The sequence below is a fragment of the Cryptomeria japonica genome, chromosome 1, assembly GCF_030272615.1.
Source record: "Cryptomeria japonica chromosome 1, Sugi_1.0, whole genome shotgun sequence".
Lineage (NCBI taxonomy): Eukaryota > Viridiplantae > Streptophyta > Pinopsida > Cupressales > Cupressaceae > Cryptomeria > Cryptomeria japonica.
Genome location: NC_081405.1, coordinates 187018040 through 187043553, shown reverse-complemented (window position 1 = coordinate 187043553; position 25514 = coordinate 187018040). Strand labels below are relative to the sequence as shown.

The window sequence follows — 25514 nt, the reverse complement described above, 5'->3', positions numbered from 1 at the left end:
CAAAACCTATTAAAGAAGTCATCTATTATCAGTCAACTATGTAAAATATAATTTCTCTATTACACTTTAAGGTGTAATCTATAATTATTGAACAGCACACAAATTAAGATATCACATTTCGATCGGTTCAATAAGGATTCGTTCTACATGATTCTTGATATCTTTGGTAGAAATGCTAAATCCATCTCTTTCTTTGTAGAAAACTTCAAAACACCTTGAACAAGCATAAGCATAATCCTTGATGCAATTTGGAACACCATCATTCTTCAAATATTCAAAGTTTAATTCTTTCAAATGTTCATCTAGCTTAAAATTCAGATACTTCAATGCATCTTTCTCACTAGATTATGGATGCTCTTTCATATAGCATGCTATGGCTGAAGCAACTTCTCCACGATCCGCTTTCGTCTTCAAAAAAAACAAATGATATTTAGTTTTAAAAATACTTAAAATGTTAAATATTCATTATTTTTTTTCCCTTATGTGCATTCTTGCACCTATAAATATCATATTTTAATTGATAAGTTATTGCATACCTTGAAGGTCCTAGTGTCACCTCTTAATCTAAGGGTCAATCCAAAAAGATAATTGAACTTAGATGGGTGATCAATGTTTTGAATTTCATTTTCTGGAAGTGCATCTAACGTTAATAGTGACTGCAATGTAATGGTACGAGAGCCTGAACTCTCTCTTCCATTTTCTAAATATTCCTTCAAATTGGGTATGTGCCCATTGGCAATCCACTCTGCTTCTTGCATCACAGCTTCTAAATAGTCATTCCACTACACATGAACACAATATTTTACTCAAATATAGTCACAGAGTTTTATATTTTTAATTTTAAGTTGCTTACATGTCTTAAAAACAATACCATTTTTAAAAATAATGTTAAAAATAAAATTTTAAAATTGTTTCAATGTGCACTTCACTTCATTATATGGAATCTAAATATCTAGACAATTTTTGCAATAAAATTAGAAATAATAACCATATAAATATCTTTTTATTTAAATTAAGAGATGTGTATTCATACAGCTTTTTGAGCATTGTCGAGAGTCTCATAGCCTTGAATCTTTGATGCCTCTTCTGCACTTTCAATAATTCCATCATAAAGTGCAGAGTATGCGATTTTCATATATTCGGGATGGTAATCTAGAGGAGTGGAAACCCACCTAAACAACGTTTCAATTCTATGCATGATCTGCATAACAAAAACTAAATATTTAAAATTTAAATTTGTAAGGGAATACTTACCTTTTAAAAGCCTCCGTGAAATGTTTAAGTTCTTCAATAGAGCCATAGGTATCATAGATATCATCAACTATTGTTGCAAGAGAAGAAAATTTTGCAAAGGCAATTCTAAAACCTAAATGTTCAGGTTCTCCAGTAATTGCACATCCTTGAAAGAGATATTCAATATGTCTGTGACGACAAAAGTCCAATTTATACAACCTTGAATCCTTCCACCATCTAAACATCACAAAAAATTAAAATTTAGAAGTATAAGATATAAAAAGAATATCTACGCTCATATAAGCTCAACTCAACCACAATGAAAGATTCAAAAGACTTGTACTAAGAAACTTATTCACAAAATTGATTTAAGAAAAATTACATATCTTTCAGTCAACTCACCTAGAGATTATTTGAAGCTCAGGCCGATACAATGATTGTAGAATATTAAAATCCAATTTAGCTAGATATAAAATAGTTTGATTATCCATGTTCCTGAAAATTAGACATTAGAAAGATATGTTTATAGGAATATTCTCTTTGAAAGCTAGTATACATATAAACATCTTTAAAACTCAAGAGTATTGGAATTACATGAGCCATGAAATGTTTTCTCCATAGATATCGATATAATTTCTTGCTTCCAATCTGGGTAAATTTGTGCGCCATCCGTACTCTAAATTAAATGTTATCTGTTCATACCAAAAAATGAATGAAGATTTACATGAAAAAATGATACTACTTGGTCTTGATATATTAAGTCAAACTTCATGGAATAGATCTGAAACATCTTCTTCTACTCAGATCCAAGTCGGTGGCTCCATAAGACATCTATAGCTCACTATTTATATCAAATTGCTTCAATAATTCACCATCTTGCCCTAATCTTCAATAATTCAATTCAAGGAGGATAGAACCCTATTAAGGAGCCTAGAATATGATCAAATTATTTATCTTTCGAGGTTAAATCTATTAGATTCCTCTCCTCCTTAAGGTAATTGGTTAATTAGGATATTTAGAGATTTTATTATCTTAATTTAACCCTAATTAGGTAATTTTACACCCAATACATTTTGGTGAACCTGACTTCTTGCACTTTAATTTCTACTTTAGTCTCAGACCTAAAGCTTGAGTTTCGCCTTGGAATTCGGCCTAAAGCCTCGGGAAGTCAAGCAAATCCATACGAGATTCCTTCTGAGTATGCATTGAATTAATTTTAACATTTCAATTATTATTTGAACCATTTGATTAAAAGACCAAGGAACTTCAAGAACCAACTAATCACCCAAAACCAAATCCTATTCCCCATCCTTGAACGCCTGAGTACAAGGGACAACTTCGTCCCTAGACTGCCTACATACCCGTTTCGGCATAGGATCAAGGCATAAAGTATGTATTTTTAGTTTCTAACTATGGCTTAATGTAAACTGTTTGGTGCGTATGCAACCCTTTCTAGGGTCAATGTCCTAGACAGTTTCTCTGCAGTTGCCACCCACGATGGTAGCTCTATAGCAAAAGGCTTAAGGTGGCCTTCTACTTGTGTCCTAAAACAACTCAGTCCTATTTTCTATTAAATATGTCACCCTTAATCCGTTATCATCCGTTGAAATCATCAAGATAAAATAAATTTTCAAGATCTTCACACACATCCAAACCCTAATGGGGTTATCTAAAGTTCAACTGATCGGATGTAAATTCATTTAAAAATTAATCTTTTTAGATTATCGATCTAAGGAGGATTACCCGCCCCTTGGATTTTAACTTCCAAATGACCCTTATTTCTCCCTGGCGATTTAGAGGGACGATGCCACAGACGCTATTATTGCAGCTTTATTAGGCGTTAAGTGCAGTAGTTCAACATGATGGCATTACCCGTAAGTGTCACCTAGAGGCACCATAGATACCGAACACCGCTAAATTTTGGTTTCAACTCCTCTTGTTTAGTTATCTAACTAGGAATTTAACTTTGAATTCATGAATCTTAAATGAAGCAATATACCAATACAATTATGAAAAAAGAAACTATTATATACAAGGAATTATCGTTTGAATTTAAAAAATAAAGTATGAATTTTACGTAATTGAAAGGAACATAAACAAATCGACTACTTGGAATAGTATTTTCTCTGAAGCAAAGTTATGATAATTAAAAATTTGAAAACTTGAACTAAATACATGAAATTACTAATTGCTTGGAAACCATGATACTTTCAAAGATAACTTATGAAAATTATTTGAATCACTTGCAAGATATAATTGTTTTGGACAAACCATTACACAATAAGTATGAATCCTAGTACCGATTTGCTTGAAAGAAAATGATTGAATAGCAAGAATTTGGAAATGAATTTTAACACCTACTTGTTTGAAGTGAAAAGTACTTAATAATAATCCCAACTAATTCTTCCATATGAAGTAATACAAATTTCATCTACAAATGATAACACTACTTTAAATTTGAATCCTAATACTTGAAAGGTACTAAATTGCTTGAAATAGAATTTAAATGATCAAAACATTATACTTTGGAAATGAATTAATACTCACTTGTTGAAGGGAAAATGAAACAACTATTCAACAATAAGATTCAAACTAACCACATTATTCTTAGTTAATAATGTTTGAAAAAGAGATTAGACAAGAGTATAAACACTTGCTAGTTAACCAAGTAAATAATACTAAGTCTCCTAATAAACAATTCTAATCAATAAAATTCTAGTTGCTTTTGAACTAATACCTTTGAAAGATTATAAAGTGATAACTAATTACTCCTTCCACTTGAAGTAACGTTAACTTTATTGTTGGATACATTCTACAAATAATAACTTTATCAATTTCAAATACTTCAAATGGAGCTAATGTTTGCTCCTTAAATTACCCTCAATTAGAATTGTTATTTAATTTTCTAAGTGATCACGGAATAGGTTTCTTGAAACTCATTTGCTAAAACAATTTCAGTTTTGAATAAACTCTCTTTGCAACCTAATTAATACTATTACCATATGAATATTTAACTATGCAATTTACCTCCAATTTTAATTAAACTTATCCTTACTAATTACTTGTATTATTAAGTGTAACTTTTCCTTTTTACTAGTCTTATGTTTCTTTTAGCTAGAAGGTAAATGATTTTAACTATTAAAAGAAGTGACTATTATCAATGCCTTATATACTCATATCTTGGAATCTAATAAAGAACAAATCAAATAATCAACCTTTCGAATTGAGGCAAAACTTTGTCTAACATTAACTCATATACCTGAAATACCTAAAAGGGTTACTATGAATCTAAACACATTTACTTGTTAGGTAAATTCCTTTAACATTTGATACTTGTACAAATTGAAATATACAAAAGTTAGTTTTTAAATCCAATAATTAAAGAACTTAAATATTTGAAATGTATTGAATGTCTTGAGGGAACCCACTTACTATTGTGATTTATTTATTTGATGAAAAGATCCAAAACTATGGAATAAGTGTATCATTGGCACAATAACATTTTCCTTTTCTTTGTTTTTCCTAAGCCAAACTAATTTGTTTAATGAGGAGATTTAACTATTATATCTACATCCTAAGAAGGATTAATTCAAGATGATAGATCTCTTAATGCTCGATTATCTATTGAAATTCTCAAGTGTTAATCGACCCTTTTGCCTTATGCAATATTTATCTTTTCAAAACCCAAGAGACTCTTTTCTCGTCATTGAGGAGATACTAACTCTTTAGGATTTAAAAAGAGTTCAAATTTGCAACTTAATTTTCCATAATTAAAACTCCAATAAGGTATCCATTAATATGGGTTAGACCCTTTTCGCTTAAATTTTCCTTTAATATATTAATAATCTAATTCCTAAATCTAGAGATGATATTTTAAACACATTTCTATTCATTTTAATAAGGTTAGATTATAAATAGGTCTCATTAATCCTTTTTAAATAGATATCAATAAATAAAATCATTTTTCATTAAAAATGGACCTCAATAAATAAATCCATCACTAAATTTGATTAATTTTCAATTATTAAAATTTATAATTATAAACTAATCCTAAATGATTTTTTAATCACCAAGTGCATAATTAAATTTCAAAGAACTATAAGCTTATTAATTTTAGTCATTCAAAAATAACTTTCAATATTCTAAAACATTTTTAATTTTAAATTAAACACATAAAATTTAATTACAAACTCTAAATTATAATTCAATTTTAAAAAATTCATACATGCACAAGGAATAATATTTTGTTTTTCCTAAAAATCCAAAGAGATGAATATGTTTCTAAAAAGTACAGAGATGATTTTTTTTTTTGTAATGCACAAGGATGAATGTTTTCCTAAAATCCACACATGAATATTTTCCTAAAATCCACAAAGATGGGTATTTATCTATCATACACAGAGATGAATATATTTCTATTTTTGTTTTCTTTATTCTGATTTTATATTACTTTGGCAATAGATTTATTTTTGTTCAAGTTATTCCATTCTAAAAAAAATCTGATTTTTTGTAAAATAAAGAAAGTTGATTGAGGAAAAGATTTTAGAATTAAACAATATTCAAATTTGTATATGCATATTTTGACAGAGATCTATTAACCAATTTATTTCCTACATGCAAAATAAAAAAGAAGAAGATTTTTTTTTCTTTTATTTTTTTGGATATAAAAGCAATTTATTACATGTATTTGATTAAATCAATTAACAAAAACTGAGAAATATTTCCTTGCAAAAAAAATCCGAAATGGCTAAAAGAGATTTCTTTTAAAAAAATAAAATTAAAATATAAACTTTTTTATGTGCAAAATTCTGAAAGAGACGAGAAGAAGATTTTCTTTGAAAAGAAAAAGCAAGCAATGCATGTGCAAGAGGGGAACCTAGATTTGAATGAAGAACCTTGTTGACCTCCTTCAATTCCTCCTTGAAGCTTGGTAATGATCTTCTCCAAAATCCTACAACACATCTACAAAATTTCTCCTACAACTAACATGGTATTGAAAATAAGAATTTCAAGACTACTTTATCATCCAAAAACAATGAACTCCCTTTTTCAAAAATTTAGAACTCAATATATTGAAAATAGAGTCTATTTCCCACTACAAAAGAAATTAATTGATTTCCATATTCTTTTCCCAAAATAATTTCATGCAAAATGATTGATTGACATAGTGGGGGTTACATGCAAAAATTGAATTGAGATTCTCTTCTAGAACCTTCTCATTTCCTCCTACAACATGTGCTAAATAGTATATTGAGAAAATAAACAATTTCTAAATTAATTTCATGCAAAAATTATTGTTGTCATAGTGGAGGTTACATTTGACCATGCATTCAAAATTTAAATTTGAATTCTCCTCCAAAAATGCATTTTGTAACTCCTTTGTCATAAAAATGCCATGAATAGAATTATTCTTGTCATAGAATAATTTTGTAACTCCCATGTCATATATTTGCTAAATATAATATTTATTCTTTAATATTTTAAATTTTAACTTTCTTTTCTAGAATCTTCTTATTTCTCCTACACCATGTGCTCAATTAGGATATTGAGAAAATAAGCAATTTTCAAATAAATTATGACGTCATGTGTGTGTCACCACTTAAATTCTTTCTTTTATTTAAAAACTTCAACCTCATTTCAATTTATATTTTCTTTCTAACATTCCTCATAAAATTAATATTATAATAGTAATAATAATAATAATAATAATAATAATAATAATAATAATAATAATAATAATAATAATAATAATAATAATAATAATAATAATAATAATAATAATAATAATAATAACAAGTCATATCAAGGTGCAAAAAGAGGGTTATGACAATAATTTATTTCATGAGAATGTTATTGCTTCCTCCAACCTAACAAATGATGTCATTTATCCCCATTCACTTCATAACTCTCATGATGAGGATGAATCATTAACTAGGATTATTATTAACCAATTAAAGGAGATCGACAATAAATTTCAAAAATTACAAAAATGGATGAGACAACAATACTTAGAAAGTGAGGCAACCCATTGACTGAAGGATTAAAAAGAAAGGTGCAAAGCGATAAAATTGGTGTTAATTTGTTGCGTGGTCTTGCTCATAATTTTGACACTAATATCATGCCTATTAGAACTTGTGTCAAAGTCCTTGATTACTCTCAACCCACTAGTCAAGTCAATCATTCCATTCCCATGCCTGCATCCTTGCCTAGTGTACCTATATTTACATCTTTTATCATAGCTACTCCCACATAAAATTTTAATCCTACATGTGTTAGTCATGGGGGAAATCTTGTTAATCAATATTCTTACACACCTCCTTCTGTGAGTCTTCCATTTGTATCCATATCATCTTCCATACCTACGTATCATAGTTTTTGACCCCTTTACTCTCAACGTCCACCCTACATACAATAATATTACTCCTCCATCACAATCAAATATGTTTAATATTAATCTAATCACCAAAGAAACCTTCAATAACCTAGCCCAAACTGTTATCCCTACAATAGCAATTGGCTCCAATCACTCAATACAAGTTTAATGTGCCCACATATGATGAAACGAGCCAATAATCCGATGACATTGTCTGTGATGTCCCTCCTAAACATATGGAAGTCCCTCAATTGGATTTGTATAGTAGAAAAGGTGATCCATTGACTCATGTGAAAACATTTCAAACTTTGTGTAGTGATTTTTCTCATGACCAAAGACTTATGGCTAAATTATTTACTTGTACCTTTTAGGGATAAAGCTTTACAATGGTATTGTTATTTGCCTCCTTATTATATTATATCTTTTCAAGAATTTTTTAATAGTTTCATTCAACAATTTCATAATAATATTGGTCCTAAGATTACTTTTACTGATTTGATTGATTGTAAGCAAGGAGTTAAAGAGAAAGAAACTGCTTTTATTGGTAGATATAAACATTTGTATTCTCAAATTTCTTATCTTATGCCTGATCATGATGTTCAAATAATTTGTATTGCTAATTTACATAAAGACATCAGGGATAAGCTTCTATCTTTTGAGTTTATTCCCTTTACACAATTGTGTTTAGTGCTTCATAATTACCAGCTTCAAGTGAGTCAATTTGAATCATTTCCTTGACTAGATCTAGTTCATAAGAATGAGAATGCTCAACAATATTTTTTGAAGTTTAAACTGAACAACGGATACATAAAGACAAATGGCAGCATAAATACTCAAGTGGCAGCCACGACATTAGGTGTGGCCCCTTTATCCAAATACTTTAGAAAATAATTTAATCCTCTTTTTGAGTCCTTACATAGTATAATGTCAAGGTTGGTAAATACAAATGTTTTTAAAATTCATGACATCATGCCAATTGATACCTCCAAACCTTTTCCATCTTATAATTATCCCAAAGCCTTTTGCCAATATCACCATCAACCTAGATATGATACTAACAAGAGTTATACTTTAAGGAGTAAGATTCAAGATTTAATTGATAATAATACCATATCATGGGGGTAGTCCTGAGGACCTAAAAGATTCAATATTTCATTGTTATCCATTTGGGAGATATAATTTGTGAATATTTTATAATTAGAGATGTAATGTGAGTAGCAGATGGGTGTATTATTAGTCAAAACTCAAACTGGTTATTTTTGGCATTTAAATATGGTCATATATTAACTTTATTCTCAAGGTCATGTGTGTTGCACCTATTAGGAATTTATCCTTTTGAAGAACATGATGCATAGAATATAAAGAAGATAACATCAAAAGGTTGGAAGAAATAAAGAAAAGAGGACATCTATTGGCTTGATTTGGCTTCTCACTCAAGGGTGACTCATTGAATTAGAAGAACCCTTTCTATTTGTGTCCCTTAAAAAGGGGGGACCTTGAATTTGCATGTGGGTGTACATGATGTATGTACATTGGTTGGGGTTCTTTTGTACAATAATAGAGGGATCATTTTTATAGTGCTAGAGGAGGGATATTGACGCACTCAAACGAGATGTGGACTATGAGAGGAGAGTTCTTCTCTCATATACAAAATTGAGGAGGAATTTTCACAAACTCGAAGGGGATTTAGAAATTCAAAGAAAATTTGTTTTCTTATTTTGTATAAAGGATGGGAAACTTCATGTTTCCTCATATTGTGCATAATTTTGTGTTTTCTACAATCAGGGGATCTATTTATCTAGAGTCAATATGGTGTTTCTTAGGTGAGTAAAGATGATTGATAAAGGTTCTTCATCAGATTATCCTGGAAGGGTTGCGTTCAAATATTGTAATGTTTCACCCTTATATGGATTGATGTCATAATGGGGGAACACTAAAATATTACATAAATATTTTAGTGTTTAGAATAATAAATAATAAATAAATACATGTTAGTTTAATATGTTATTTGTTAGGTTAGTTGGGAAATTATATTTAAGTGGTTATCCAAGGACATTAAAGCTTTATATACGAATTAGTTGTAATGTGAAAATGAATTATATAGAATATCAATTTTAGTTTTTTTAATTTTTATTGTACATTCATGGCATAAAAAATATCTGTAGATAGCTAAAATTGTCATGTTTAATTAAATAAATATTTTTATTTATTTAATTATTTTATCATAAGTCTTCTTTTAATTAAATAAATATTTGTTTATTTAATTAATTTAGTAATCCTCTTCTAAACCTTTCCTCATTTAAATAAATACTTTTATTTATTTAAATTGTCCTTTTCCTAAATTAAATAAATATTTTATTTATTTAATCAATCCCACTTCTTCTATTAATTAAATAACTCTTTATTTATTTAATTAATTCATTAGCCTTTTCTACCCATGACACATTCCATTCATCTCTTAAATCTTCTCTTACCTTACCCCTTTATCATTTAATTATTTTCTTTGTCTACCCTTTAATCTTAGCCGACCCTTTATCTTTACACCTCTCAATCTTATCCCTTCATTTCTTAAAGTGTCTTCTATATAAGAGGATACTCTACTTCATTATCAACCCTAATAAGCACTCTAATGATCTAATAAAGGTGTCTAATTAATCTTATGAAATCAAGATTGTTTGCAACCATGCTATCAACCACATTTCCATTCTTTGTTGAGCTCTTGTGCACACGTAAAATATGAGAGCAAATATATATCAAGCAAGATCAATCAAGATAGGAAGAGATGGATGTTGAAACCCTATTAGACATGTGAATGGTATACTTGATTTGTTTTTGTTGATTTGCATGGTATTAGGTATCTTCATTAGTGTATGGTGGATTGATTTCATTGTTAGGCTAGGGTTTGTCATTTTTGATAAGGATAAACGGGTTTTACATGGACCCAAAACCAAAAGTTTTACAACAATCGGTCATCAACCAAACAAACATAAACCAATATCAAAACAAGGGAGCACCCCAGAGAAGTCACAAAAACAAAAGAGATGTGGACAAATAAGACAAAACAAAATAAAAACTCTCATTTAAGAGAGAGCACCAGATCCTTGTTCTTTTGGATGGAAATCTTGTTGATTTCCTCCAGTTCCTCCATAATAAATCTAGAGGTACCCTTTTCATTGCTCCTGCTTCTGGTTCCTTAACTAGGACTAGTGGTTTTGTTGTCTCCAGATCCATATCTTCCCCTCCAAGGTCTTTCACCGATTCACTGTGGTAGGATCTGTAATCAGCAACCATGGCATTGATCTTTTCAAGCCCCTCTATACTGTTGTTCATGGCTTCTTTGCTTATGTCAACCAGGTTCTTGAGATTTTTCTTAATCTCCACCATAGAATGCTCCACCTTTTCAATCCTTTGCTCGTGATTGAATTTATCACCTTGGCGTCTTGGGAAAGCTTTTGGGTCATAATCATGAGTTTCTCAGTTTTTTCGGGCTCAGGGGAAGCAATGAAGATATCAATAATCTCTTTAAACCCCACTTTAAGGGTATCAATTTCATGCTCCACCCACTTCCAGTAGCTCTCCTAGCTTTTGGTAGCTTCCATAACCAGATTCATCAGGTTACTAGATTTAATTCCCTGATCCAAAATCTGTGGACCATGGTCCTTAGCCGCCAACTTTTTCTTTTTAGAGAGGGGCTCGGTCGTAGAGATCAGTTTTTTGGTGGTTTTGTATTTACTATACACCCATCTGGGAGGATTCTTGCTACTAAAAATCCCAGGGGTGGCCATCATCTCCCCATCATCTGCAAGTTTATATTCAGGGTCATCAAGAGGAACCCCACTTTCTTCCAAATCCATTTCCGAGTCAGAGACATCTTGGATATCAGTCTGTTGGCCAGTCTTAGATAGAGGGGGCACAACTTCAAGGGATTTAGTGTACTCCATGATGAGAACAATAAGTCTGGTGCAGAGGCACCTAAGCACACAAGCATACCAGGAGGTCAAAAGTCATAATATGAACAATTTTATTATATTTGAGTCATTCATAATATATTAAGGTTATTTGAGTCTATTGAATCATAATATGTAAGCATAAATGAGCCATTTTGTCCAAATATATCATATTTGGTCCACCTTGAAGTGTTAAAAGTGTCCATGTAAGGGTTAGAGTCATTTATGTAAAAAATGCAAAAATTGTAAAAATTTCAAAGTTGCAACATTGCCAAAAAGTGCAACAAAACTGTAAAAAACTGAAATCCAATGGTTATGAGGTCGTTAGAGTAGTTAGGAAGGAATTGGAAATGATTTATAAAACCATTTTTGGTCGAAATAAAGAGGGTAGATCAGTTTGGAGGGGATTTCACAAAGATTAGCCATCAAACCGTCAAATTGTCATGAGGTTTTAAGGAATCTGTGACTATCATAGATCCATGGAGGATCACATTTGATGTAATTTTTATATTTAGATGTTATTTAATGATATATTGATGAAATATCTTTCAGATGAATCCTTTCTTGTGCATTTTTATGGAGTATTTGGCAAGATATGTTTGTTTTTACAATAATTGTCAAAACCCTGCCAAGGGTTACCCGGTTTTGGGAAAATGATCACAACATTTGATTTAACCGTTGGATTTGGCTGAACTTCAGAGAGAACTTGTTTAACTCAGTAATATAAATTCTGACCGAAGAGATTTTCTTTATGAATATGTAAAATTTTATTATTGACTGATTGAGAACCAGGCTGTTTGGATTCTTCAAATGTTTTTCTAGCCTATTTTCAAGAGAGGAGGCCAGATAGAAAGGAACATAAATGATTTTACCATGCCTAAAGTGATTTAAAATGGTAAAATGATAGGAAAATATGCTGGCATATCTACCATTGAGTGTAATATACCTCATGATGAACTCGGCCATGTCAGTTCAGGGAGCCATAAGATCTTTCCTATTGTAGCCTCCATCAGTCATCTTGGTAATTCTAGAGCACTCCTTGTTTTTGTCAAAGAAAATCTTCAAGTCCTTAGCTACTTCAATGGCAGAGACTTTGGTGTTATACTTTGGATTGAGAGATTTGAGTACCTTTTTTACTATAACATCATCTTTGACTTCTTCTCTGAGTCCTCTTATAGCACTCACATTTTCATCCACTCTTTACAGATAGTCTGTTATTTTCCCTGCATCCTTTGTTTTTTAGGTTTTCAAATTGAGCTCTCAAATTTTGTAGTTTATCTTCTTTCAGTTTGGTATCTGTTATCACAAAACCTTGCACCCTTGTTGAGCTATCAACTCAGCAACCTTGTGAAACATAGAAACAACCCATGGGACCTTGCGCAAGGAGGGTTGAATCTTCAGACAAGGTTAACTTCCTTCTCAATCCAGGTGCAAGTGTTGAACCAACTCAACACTTTAAAACTAATTCCTAAGCCTATCTTAACAACTTGCAGAGGTAAAGGGAAGAGAGAATGCTTGACATAGAAGGAGGTGATGCACCAAGAAGAGATTGTTCCTCTCCCCACCGAGATGACACAAATAATTAACAAAAACACCCAGGAGATGGACAAACTTCAGTTACATGAGTGACTCCAATGCATGTATGGAGGTTAGAATTCACTGAGTGTGAAGAGGGCAAAAGGATTCCCACAAGTCACACTCAGAAAACAAGTTAACACAAAATATATGGAGAGAAAAGCCACAAGACATACACCTATGATGAAGGTAACAAAACATACACAACAGGCATATGTTGAAAGAAGAAATGAATGGTGATATTCAACTAATTATAAGGCCAATGGCCAAACTTAAAGTTGCATAAATGCAAGATAAATACAAGAGAAGTGGGAGAGTATGGGATAGCTCAAGCCAGTAGGGAGAGAACCCTTTACAATGGTACTTAACATCCTTTATATAGAAAAAATGGTTACAAGGGTGATCATGACCCCTGCATGTCAGTCTGGAAGTGCAAGGAAGTGCATGCACTTGACTTGTACATGCAAGCAACCTATCCATACCCACAAAGGTCAATCCTGAGAAGGTGGATTGACTAACAATACAAAGTCAGACATGACATAAGTCACCAAGCATGGCCCCGTACCTCCCTTGATGGAAATCCTATCAAAAACTTTTAATGCACCCTTGTGGCTCCACAAAAGAAACTGCATAAGTCACCAAAACTGTCAAAGGATTTAAAGCCTTGAGTTTTTATCAAACCATCTGAAAGTGTCGCCAGTCGGAAGGAAGTCTGGGGACTTAGGAAACAGAACTCCCGAAGTGAGCAAGGCAAGGGAAGGATTTTGGAACCTTGGGGTTTCTGGGGCCCGGGAAGGAGGAAGGAGAGAAGAAGGAAACTTTGGAACCTCAAGGTTCCAGAGTTCCAGAGAACTAAAAAAGAAAAGGCTAAGGAAATAACTTCAGAACCTCGGGGTTTCGGAGTTCTGGGATAGAGAGAGTAAGAGAAGGAAAGGAACTTCGGAACCTTGGGGTTCCCGAGATTCAGGGAAACTAGAGAGAAAAGGCAAGGAGGGAAAGAAATTCAGAACCTCGGGGTTCCGGAGTCCCGATGAGAAGAAGGGGAAGCAAAGGAAGAGAACTTCGAAACCTTGGGATTCCAGAGTTCTAGAGAAAAGAAGGAAGAAAGGTTAGGGGGGACTTTGGAGCCTTGAGGTTCCAGAGTTTTGGGGAATTGCGTAAAGGAACTTCATAACCTCAAGGTTCTAGAGTTCTGGGGAAGGGAAGAAGAAAACAAAGGAACTTTGGAACCTCTGGGTTCCAAAGTTCTGGGAAAAGAAGAAAGGGGAAAAAGGAAAGGAACTTTGGAACCTCGGGGGTTCTGGAGTTCCAAAGAAGAGAAGAAAGGGAAGAAGGGAAGGAAAGGAAACAAGACTACGATCCTCAGAACCTTGGGATTCCAGACTTCCGGAGAAAGGAAGAGGCAAGGAGGGAACTTCGGAACCTCGAGGTTCCAGAGTTCCGGAGAACTAAGGAAAGGCTAAGGGAAGGAAGGGAACTTCAGAACCTCGGAGTTCCACAGTAGGAAAGAAAGAACTAAGCCAAAGAACTTTGGAACCTCAGGGTTCCAAAGTTCCGGAAAAGGAAGAAGGAAGGATACAAGGGAAAAGAACTTCAGAACATCAGGGTTCCGGAGTTCCAGAGAAGGGAAAACAGAGGGCCAGGGAACTTCTGACAAACACCACTTCACCTCATTATTTCATCATCCTTTCTTGATCAATCTTGGAGCAATGCTAGTCCATAGACGAATCTTTGATTGTTTCTCAGTAGTGGACCAAGGTGTCATAAAATGACAATACTTTTGGCGATTTTTGCGGGATGCTTGCCTTCTCAGCATGAAGTCCAGAAGCCTTGAGCATCCACTAATCACTGAGTCATTAAAAGACCCAAAACCTATGTGGGCCATCACTTGGAGGGAAACTGGAAACTAAAGCCCACACTCTCCTAAGGAGAATGCAGCACGTGCACAAGCACTTATGAAAGAAAAACAACTTCTAGTCTAATATTTACATATCTTTATATGGAAAGCAAGATCAAACAAAGCCATTGACAAGCTTATAAAAATAGTTGTCTTTCCTAACCAGCTTCGGATGCTCTTCATGTTTGTGGACAACCAGCCAGGAAAAGAAAAAAGATAGGCACGCAACAAGTTATTGGAATGCCTCCCAAAGCTTGAGAACAATGAAGTTCAGACATGTTTCAATGTTGTCCTCCTGAGGTGGATGGGTGAAAAAAAACTTACTCTCCTTGATGCTCAACTTCATTCTTAGAGGTAAGCATGACATGGGATGGCCTACAAAGCTCAATCTATGCAAGATGTCTGATTGGACACCCTCCTGATAATTCTAAGTTTGAGCAAAAAATATTGATCTTCCTATCTTTCTCAACTACCTTGATATCTTGCTAGCTGGCAAGAGTGGGTATTTATGACTCATCTAATGAAGCGTGAATCCCCTGTTGTTGTTGCTCACAACACTCTTCTAGTTGAGGAGACGATGATTGGATGTGAATGGATGAGAAGTTTGTCACGTGTTTCTTTTGCTGATGTGCATTGCATGACTTTTACGAACTCTATATCAGACAAGCCACTCCAGATTACATTCTTAGCTTTCACATTGTTATCATATTCCCTTTTAGAATCAAGGCTAGTAAGAGGAACTTGAGAAACAGTATAACAATTCTTCACTGACATCTAGACATCAAAGCCTAAAGAAGACAAGTAAGTTTCCATTCTTCTGCTCTAGAGACATAGATAGTACCATCAAACATAGGGGCTTTAGAGGAGGATTCATTTATATCTATCGTGTTCAAAAGATAGGATCTACCCAAGCTAGAGTAAGCTTTACAGTAAGGGAACCTATGGCTCTGATACTAATTGAAGAACACAAATGGACACTAAGAGGGGGGTGAATCACTGTATTATAAAGAAAATTCTAAATTAAGTGTGTAGGGATAAAGGATGCAAGGCAAATGAGAACACACATACACACACAATAATCAATCCACAACAAAAGATTTATGAGGAAAACCCAATCTAGGAAAAACCTCAGTGAGAATAGATGTTGGAGTTTACTACTCCAATTTAGCCTCACAAACAAAACTGAGTACAATATGTTTTAGGGCACCAACCCAAGGAGAACCAACTCCTATTTTTATAAGCACCTACTCAAAGGAGAACTTACCCCTGCTCTGAGCACACACTTAGAGATCTACAATGAATTACAAATCAACTCTATGGAAAACCTTGTTACAAATGAGTTTTGTAACTCTTGTTGATTCTACCTCTTTGATGTTTATCTTCTGCCCTTCTTATCTCTGTCTTATTTTTCTTCTTCTCTTTGCCTCTGCTTTACCTTGTTGAATCTTCTCTGCTCTCTATTCACTACTGTCTACTTTGTCTCTCTGCATTCATGGTTCAGATCTTAGGTCTTCCCTTTGTTCTCTCACTTTCCATTTCTGCAATTTCACACACACAGCAGCAAAGACAACTTTTCCCTTTTTTTATTAGTTCACACACTCCATCCACATGGGATTTTTTTAGTTTTCGTCTTTATCTCTATCTACATGCCCAAAATTTACCTCATTCCAAGTTTATTTACTACCCCACACAATTAACTCTATACACTAGAATATTTTTCCTCCAAATCTACATTTAAAAATTAATTATTTTGTCTCTTTGCACTCTAGTCTGTAGAAAATTGGATTTTCTGTCTTGGATCAAACACCTGCATTGAATGACTCTTGTCATCTTTCCTAGATGTTCATTGTACTGACTTTCTATATTTGGAAAACTCAATCTGTTAGACTGATTTGACTCTACCTCTGTCAATCACCTCAAGCCCTTCAACCATCTGCAACTGATGCACCTTTAATGAATTCTTCAACCTTTGCTGACCTCTACAAAATAGATTTTCTCATCGACCACTAGGAAGCCACATGTCATCATAAAAATCATCTAGATCACTCAACCAAGTGTGGTCAACCGCCATGTAGGACTTTGTGACAATGGGGCTGCAAATATGGCATACCCTGCAAAATCACATCAAACTGACAACTAGCGATCATTATGATTCAGTCAATGACCTTATGCTTTAGCAAGTCTACTCATCGGGGAAACTCTCTCTGATCCCCACTATCTCTTGGATTTCCTTTCCTCGTGGTCATCACTAAGAGTTACGTTGATATCCTTTCATTGTTGTTATCAGACTGACTCATATGGTCGTGTTGGCATCAAATGTTTCCTCCTGATTTGATCAAGTCTAATCGATGAAGACATTTCTCGTTCTACCTTTTCAGGCTAACAAACAGATGTCTTATTGAAGTCCTTCACATTCTTCTTTCTCAGGGTGACATACATAGTCATCCTTTTCATTACAATTTGATCCCAACGATCTCAGTCTCGCCGATCAACTCGATTGATCATGTTGTTCGCATCAGGGTGACTCAACCCAATGTATCATCTATTATAGGGGTGATCTTTGGGATCTCACCCTACTTTTATAACTCATCTCAATCACCATCCATTTGTTGTGCACATCGGGTAGACACATCCTAATGTATTCACTTATGTTCTAAATCGGTGTGACTTGTGTAGTCGGACCAACCTTCTAGATCTCATACCATCTTCATAACTCTTGTCGGTGTCGAACTTCATTGGCCAAACTCTTTCCGATGATCTTCCCATATTTCTTCCATCGGCCTGACCTCTCACACCAATGTGACTCTTGTCGAGGTCAATTTTCAGCCCAATAACAATACTTGGCTACTCATCTGCTAGATATCACAGGGATATCACTTATATGATCATGAACAGAACATCCAAAAGCATCTCCTAGATCGGCCAAAGTCACATCGATCCAATTTCCTAGAACACTTAGAAGATAAAATTTATCTTCGGTAACTATTCAAGGGTCTCCCCAATTTGCTTCTTCAAGACCATTTCTCCAAGACAATTAACCTATCATGACGACTTCTGCAGAAAGAAGGATTTTTGACATTTTTCAATTCTGCAACTTGTACACATCAAAGGCGATGGATCAAACACATTGTGAGGAACTCGTAGAGCATGAAACCACTTTATGTACACCTCTCCAACACATGAAACCACCTTCTTTGTGCCTACCAATTCTTCTATAACCTGCAACTTCTTGACCTAGTTGACATCAAGGTTGACATCAATGGCAATATATGCCAACACACTGAACTATAATAAGGGAAGTAAGAAAGGGTTTGGGTATTCATGTTGATTAGCTCTATTTGCTCATTTTGAGACCCAATCTTTGTGTGAAGCTCATTGTGATTCTATCTGAATTGGGTCCTTTCTATGTTAAACTCAACACCCTGAGCTAAATAAGGACTTATGTTTTATTCCCATGGTAGGATTATCCCTCTATCCACCTTGAAATTAGTTTCTCAAAGTTTACCAATGGACTATTGGACCCAAGAGTAAGTTACATGTATGCATATTTTATTATTTATATTGAGTAATGGTGGTGGACATTGACTGCACTAGTGCGTGCTTATTATAAAACCCTGGCCAAGGTGGCACTGTATTCAGCATCTGTCTATTAGTTCACAAGAGTCAGATACACCACTAGCTAGAGTATCATGCAAATTTAGGGGGTACCTATAATGTATGGCTGGGTAGTAAGTGTAGATTATAAACATTAGTCTCAGAGGCTTAATGGCAATTTCTTCTATCCTCTATTTGCTACCCTCATTAAGGGTCAATCCCTTCCAATAGAAAGTGGCACATGGGACTTATGTCCTTGTTTGGGAAAAAAAAAACCCTTGATGATGCTCTCCCTCTCCCAATTGTAATGAGTTAAGAATCCACTCTTTGGAAATTTTGTTATTCTATAAAATCTTAACCCTTCTCTTTCTTTTCCTAAAAATATAAAGTTCATTAAATGTTAGTTATTTTTCCTTTCTATTGAAATGGTTAGTTAGTTGTAGTTGAAGTTAAAGTTAGATTTTATTTGTTTCAATTTCAGCTGAACATGATCAGAATGAACTACCTTTCAGTAGAATAATTAAAAGTTTATGAAATTTTCCATTCTATAATTTTGGGTTGTTTGACTATTTCTCTATTTTTGTTGTGTGTTTGGGTTTGTAAGAAGAGTACCCTTCATCAAGTGATATTAAAGAATGCTTTTGAGTGTGTATGGGGAGGCCCTACATCACATGTTCTCTACTTTGATTGGGTTTACAACTACATCCATTACTTTGAGTAACAACAAATAGAATTGACCTCTATTTGTTTCTGGCAACATCATGACCTTGTTGACAATGACAAGGATAAATTGGGTAGGGTGTTCAATTGTTTGTGTTCTTATATTTTGTTATCTATCAAATCACTAATTGGCCAAGATTAGCTTCTTTGAAATCATACTGCTTAATATAGTGAAGTGGTGTCTCAATTCTTGTCAATATGTATAGATATTTTGCTTGATTGTAAGATGGCTTGGTCCCTCATGAATGTTTATATACATCCCTTTCTATTTTCAATGTCTGACTTGGAGATAGCTCTCAAACAATTATTGTTTGGCTATGGGTGAGGCTCTAATTGGTGAGTGTATGAGTCTTTTGGATCTGGTATCTAATACTAGTTGTGTAGATCTAATGTTGATGTAATTAGAAACAATATCATTTGTGATGATTTTGATTAGTTTATCCTAGAAATGGAAATAATTCACAACAAAGTGCCTCTTGGGGTCATGTTGGATGCTTTGAACCATTTGTCTACCCTTCATATGTTGTCTGAGCACACCGTGCACCAACAAGATGATTCTATTTGTATTTTTCCTTTGGAGATGCTTCCACATGAGACAATACGTAGTCAAATGGTGTAATGTGCTCTCTCCCATTGGTTTTGGCAATCTCTTTTGTCTTACAGTCAGGCCTGGTAATATACTTTTAATATGTTATTCTGATGCAGAAGATGAAGCATTTTCTTTGGCTAATAGTATGTTCATATCCCTCTACTTTAGATACTCCAAACTTACTGTATCTTTTCTTAATCCAATATATTTAGTGGCATTAGCCACGTTATAATACACACACACACACACACACACACAAACAAACATGCACACACGCCTATTAACAACTAATCTTTTAATATAAAATAATAATAATAATAATAAAAAAAAAATATTTTTAAAACATTTCATGCATTTAAGTGCCACAAACATGTCAAATTAAATGCTTCTAAGTTTTATTGGGGGAGGTTTTTGCATCCACATTTGACATCTTCAATGTAATTATCACCTTTCAAATTGGCATAATTAAATTATATAAATACTTGATGGTTATTCTAGGGGGGATCTTGGTCACGCGTGTATAGGTGCTATTGGTATAAATAGTTGTGGTGATATTCATTTTTTTTTTCCATTTATAAAAGTTTTCATACGAATAACTTCATGGAGGCTCTCAACATCTTGTATGTTATGGTGAGAGAGATTGTAAACTTGGCAAAAAAGGATTATTTGTGAATTTGATTCAAAAGTGGTGGTGAATATGTTGAATGAGTAGCACTTGGATGATGCTAATTGGCATTTAACTGTCATTATTCAACAAATTTTAAGTTTGAGTAGGTTTATAGAATATGTTACCTTTGTCATTTTCATAGGGAGTGGAAAAGATTAGTGGATTGCACGGCCAAATGGGGGTTGCAATAATGTGAATAGGGGACATTTGTCTTTTGATTTAACTCATATGTTAGAGAAATTTGTTGTGGAGGATAGGAATGTGTAATTCATTATTCTTTGAAGGGCTTGGTCATTCTTACTTTGTAACTCTCATTTGTGTTTAATAATTTTTTATTCTTCTTGTGAAATATATAAAATTAGGTTACCTTTCCAATTTAATAAGACTCCTTAGTAATTATAATAAATTATATATTAGAACCATAATATACACATCTAGAACAAGTGAAGCTTAAGACTATGTAATGTTGAAACAATTGACCACACAACCAATCTGTATCACTATAAAACCTATTTTCTTGTTTGACCATTTTGATTTGACCATTTTGATTTTCATTTCAGTTTTATTTTAACTTTTTTATTTTTTTTAACATGTCATTTGGTTTCGATATAATGAACCTTGTTAAATTTGGTTTTAAAATTAAAATTTACCAATAGCATCTTTGATATTGGAGGATACATAAGTTTGTGCATTTGCAAAGGCCCATAAGGAGAATAGGCGTGCACTTGAAGAGATTATAACAAGACCAATAAATTATTCATGTGAGTTGGAAAAGGGCACTAAACATTGTGGAGAGGCAAAGTTTGCTTGGAAAGTGAAGAGGCCTAGGTATTGATAAAGCTGCCATAAAAACTTCAGTGCTCAAGGAAAGAGATTGCGTAGGAAGGAAGACGGGAGAAAGGCGTGGGAACAGAGTAAAATAAGACAGCAGAAAAGATTTTATCGCCAAAGTCAGAGGAAGAAGACATTTATGGCGTGGAAATAAGAGGAAGGTATATACAGCAAATATAGTAGCGTAGAAGTCCAAGAGAATAGGTGAAATGAATAGGGCAGCAGTGTATGGAAAATTGTAAACAAAATACTTCATAGCTCGCATGACAATAACAAAGAATTGAAAGAGAATGCATAGAGGAATGTATGGGGCAGTGAAGAATTGATATTGAGATGATTGATGCCTGTGGCATATTTGTTTTGGTTACTCTGGCAAATTTTTAATAAAATAGTTTTGAAATTATTAAATTTGGTAAATTGTGTTTGAGTATAATTTGACTGAATTGAAATTCAGTATGATAAAACATAAAACCTTCATATACTAAGATCTATGTACAAATTAAATTAGTAGAGAATAGAATGCTGAGCAAATAAGATAAAAAAATATTCACAAAACCTATTAAAGCAGTCATCTATTAGTCAACTATGTAAAATATAATTTCTCTATTACACTTTAAGGTGTAATCAATAATTATTGAAGAGCACACAAATGAAGATATTACATTTTAATCGGTTCAATAAGGATTCGTTCTACATGATTCTTCATATCTTTGGTAGAAATGCTAAATCCATCTCTTTCTTTGTAGAAAACTTCAAAACACCTTGAACAATCATAACCATAATCCTTGATGCAATTTGGAACACCATCATTCTTCAAATATTCCAAGTTTAATTCTTTCAAATGTTCATCTAGCTTAAAATTCAGATACTTCAATGCATCTTTCTCACTAGATTCTGGATGCTCTTTCATATAGCATGCTATGGCTGAAGCAACTTCTCCACGATCCGCTTCAGTCTTCAAAACAAACAAATGATATTTAGTTTTAAAAATACTTAAAATGTTAAATATTCATTATTTTTTCCCTTATGTGCATTCTTGCATCTATAAATATTGTATTTTAATTGATAAGTTATCGCATACCTTGAAGGTCCTAGTGTCACCTCTTAATCTAAGAGTCAATCCAAAAAGATAATTGAACTTAGATGGGTGATCAATGTTTTGAATTTCGTTTTCTGGAAGTGCATCTAACGTTAATAGTGACTGCAATGTAGTAGTACGAGAGCCTGAACTCTCTCTTCCATTTTCTAAATATTCCTTCAAATTTGGTATGTGCCCATTGGCAATCCACTGGGCTTCTTGCATCACAGCATCTAAATAGTCATCCCACTGCACATGAACACAATATCTTACTCAAATACAATCACGGAGTTCTATATTATTAATTTTAGTTTGCTTACATGTCTTAAAAGCAATACCATTTTTAAAAATAATGTTAAAAAAAAAAAAATTAAATTCTTTCAATGTCCACTTCACTTCATTATATGGAAGCTAAATATCTAGACAATTTTTGCAATAAAATTAGAAATTTATACCAGATATAAATAACTAAGTCAGTATAAATAACCATATAAATATCTTTTTATTTAGATTAAGAGATGTGTATTCATACAGCTTTTCGAGCATTGTGGAGAGTCTCATAGCCTTGACTCTTTGATGCCTCTTGTGCACTTTCAATAATTCCATCATAAAGTGCAGAGTATGTGATTTTCATATATTCAGGAAGGTAATCTGGAGGAGTGGAATCCCACCTAAACAACATTTCAATTCTATGCATGATTATTTGCATGACAAAAACTAAATATTTAAAGTTAAAATGTGCAAGGGAATACTTACCTCTTAAAAGCCTCTGTGAAATGTTTAAGTTCTTCAATAGAGCCATAGGTATCATAGATATCGTCAACTATTGTTGCAAGAGCAGAAAATTTTGCAAAAGCAATTCTAAAACCTAAATGTTTAGGTTCTCCAGTAATTGCACATCCTTGAAAGAGATATTCAATATGTCTGTGACGACAAAAGTCCAATTTATACAACCTTGAATCCCTCCACCATCTAAACATCACAAAAAATTAAAATTTAAATGTATAAGATATAAAAAGAATATCTAAGCTCAACTCAACCACAATGAAAGATTTAAAAGACTTGTACTAAGAAACTTATTCACGAATTTTATTTAAGACAGTCAACTCACCTAGAGATTATTTGAAGCTCAGGCCGATACAATGATTGTAGAATATTAAAATCCAATTTAGCTAGATATAAAATAGTTTGATTATCCATGTTCCTGAAAATTAGACATTAGAGAGATAAGATAAGTTTATAAGAATTTTCTCTTTGAAATTTAGTATAAATATAAACATCATTAAAACTAGAGTATTGGAATTACATGAGCCATGAAATGTTTTCTCCATAGATATCAATATAATTTCTTGCTTCCAATCTGGGCAAATTTGTGCGCCATCTGTACTCTAAATTAAATGTTATCTGTTCATACCAAAAAAACGAATGAAGATTTAGATAATTGTTATACATAACGTTTCCTAGATTTCTTGTCATTTAACATAATAATCAGAAATATAGATTATGCGTATATGTACACCTATCTTTGCTACCTCTTTTAGAAGACTGGCACCAAGAATATGAGACTTTTCCAAGATTTGTTTTAAATACATAGTACTAAAGGCTTGAGCTTCATCCATTATTTTTTCATTTGGAAAGGCAATCAATGAAGCTCGAAACAAATTCAGAATACATTGTATCTCCCCTTCTATTTGTGTAGTGCAACATAAGAATTGTCCATCCTTCGCTTTGAACTGTTCTAGCACATCTGCCATTACACCATCCAAAATAATATATCTAGTTAGAATAAAATAAATAAATAAATTCAAATTTAAATAGAAACCTTCTATAGTAGATTCCATACTCAAATGAAATAATACAGTAAAGCATATGCATCAGACCTGAAGAAACGGGATATCTGTGAAGTCGAAGGATTCGAAGTCCCAAAGCTGCCGTATTCAGATCTTTACTGCTCTCGTTCCAAAACCTGCAACCCAAATACTTTCAGTTACAATTCATACATACATATAACATGCCAACCTCAAATCTTTGATAAAATATACCTATAAACGTAATCGAGTGCTTCTGCTATCTCCATTTCAAAGTGTCGCCCGATTCCGAGGCGTTCAACTTTATCCACCATTTGAAGGCGTTTCAAAATATTGTCTGCACAAGAATCTGCAGCGCCCGCTGCATTGAACATGTCTTTCACCTCCCCAACAAGTCGATCAGCACGCTCACGATACTGAGGAGCCTGCTTAATCCCAGAAAAACCAAAAAAAAACATTGTAATTCATATTATCATGTAAAAAAAATGGAATAGGAAAGCATAATGGTATGAAATAAACTTACATCATAAGGGAGTTTTGGGAGAGATTGTATAAAATCGTCGTCCCACAAGTTTGCATGATGATTGCCTGTGCGCCGAGTCACATTTTTAACACTAGTGGAGGCCAAGACCGGCCGACTCAGACATTTTGTAGGTAATGTTGGGAATGATTTGGGACAAGGCTTAATGCGATGGGTAAGCTTAGATTTGAAGCAGAAGCTCAAGGCAGAGGAAGGGGTAAAAATAAGCGCCATTGCTAAGGGTAATTGTGCAGGGTGTATTTCCTGGCTGAGAATGAGGATGGTTGTGCAGACTGTATTTCCTGTCAGCCTTTTATAACCAAAAAATCTAATCACGTTTTTCTTTTTTCTTTTTGGTGACATAATTAGCAGAGAGCACGTTCACAACATGTTATGCAAAATAGTCCGACAGAGACGTTCACTAACTTAGGCAGAATTGAAAAAAAAGAAACCAAAAACGTGAAAAAGGAGTGCGGTCACAAGGACTCTTATTTGTCACGCGGTTCACAAGATTTTTCATCAAAAAACAAATGTGAAGCACGTTCACTGGATGGCGTAATGATTTGACACAATTTTGGCTGATGATTTTTTTATAGATATTTTAATAATCAATCACCTATATTTTAATCATCTGAATTTTGTCTTTTTAAATATACATGTATCGTAATATATAGAAAGAGTT

At 33.3% G+C, this 25514-nt stretch overlaps 1 protein-coding gene and 1 pseudogene across 1 annotated transcript; both read right to left on the bottom strand.

Moving 5' to 3' along the window:
• Positions 1–111: 111 nt before the first annotated feature.
• Positions 112–11547, bottom strand: LOC131857060 (alpha pinene synthase, chloroplastic-like; annotated as a pseudogene).
• Positions 11548–22001: 10454 nt separating this feature from the next.
• Positions 22002–25114, bottom strand: LOC131066146 (alpha pinene synthase, chloroplastic). The gene is made up of 10 exons (XM_058000846.2): positions 24836–25114; positions 24547–24737; positions 24385–24470; positions 24037–24251; positions 23811–23908; positions 23616–23708; positions 23261–23476; positions 23037–23175; positions 22508–22753; positions 22002–22381 (listed from the first exon to the last, which is right to left on the bottom strand). Exons 1-10 carry the CDS (start codon positions 25064–25066, stop codon positions 22085–22087), a joined length of 1812 nt encoding a protein of 603 aa, XP_057856829.2. The 5' UTR covers positions 25067–25114; the 3' UTR covers positions 22002–22084.
• Between the last annotated feature and the right edge of the window lie 400 nt (positions 25115–25514).

Excerpts from the sequence above, each read along its gene's own strand:
- LOC131066146 (XM_058000846.2), bottom strand. The coding sequence starts at position 25,066 with ATGGCGCTTATTTTTACCCCTTCCTCTGCCTTGAGCTTCTGCTTCAAA. Across the intron at positions 23,909-24,036 it reads GTGCCAGTCTTCTAAAAGAG|ATAACATTTAATTTAGAGTA; the intron begins GTAGCAAAGATA and ends TGGTATGAACAG. Across the intron at positions 22,382-22,507 it reads GTGACACTAGGACCTTCAAG|ACTGAAGCGGATCGTGGAGA; the intron begins GTATGCGATAAC and ends TTTGTTTTGAAG.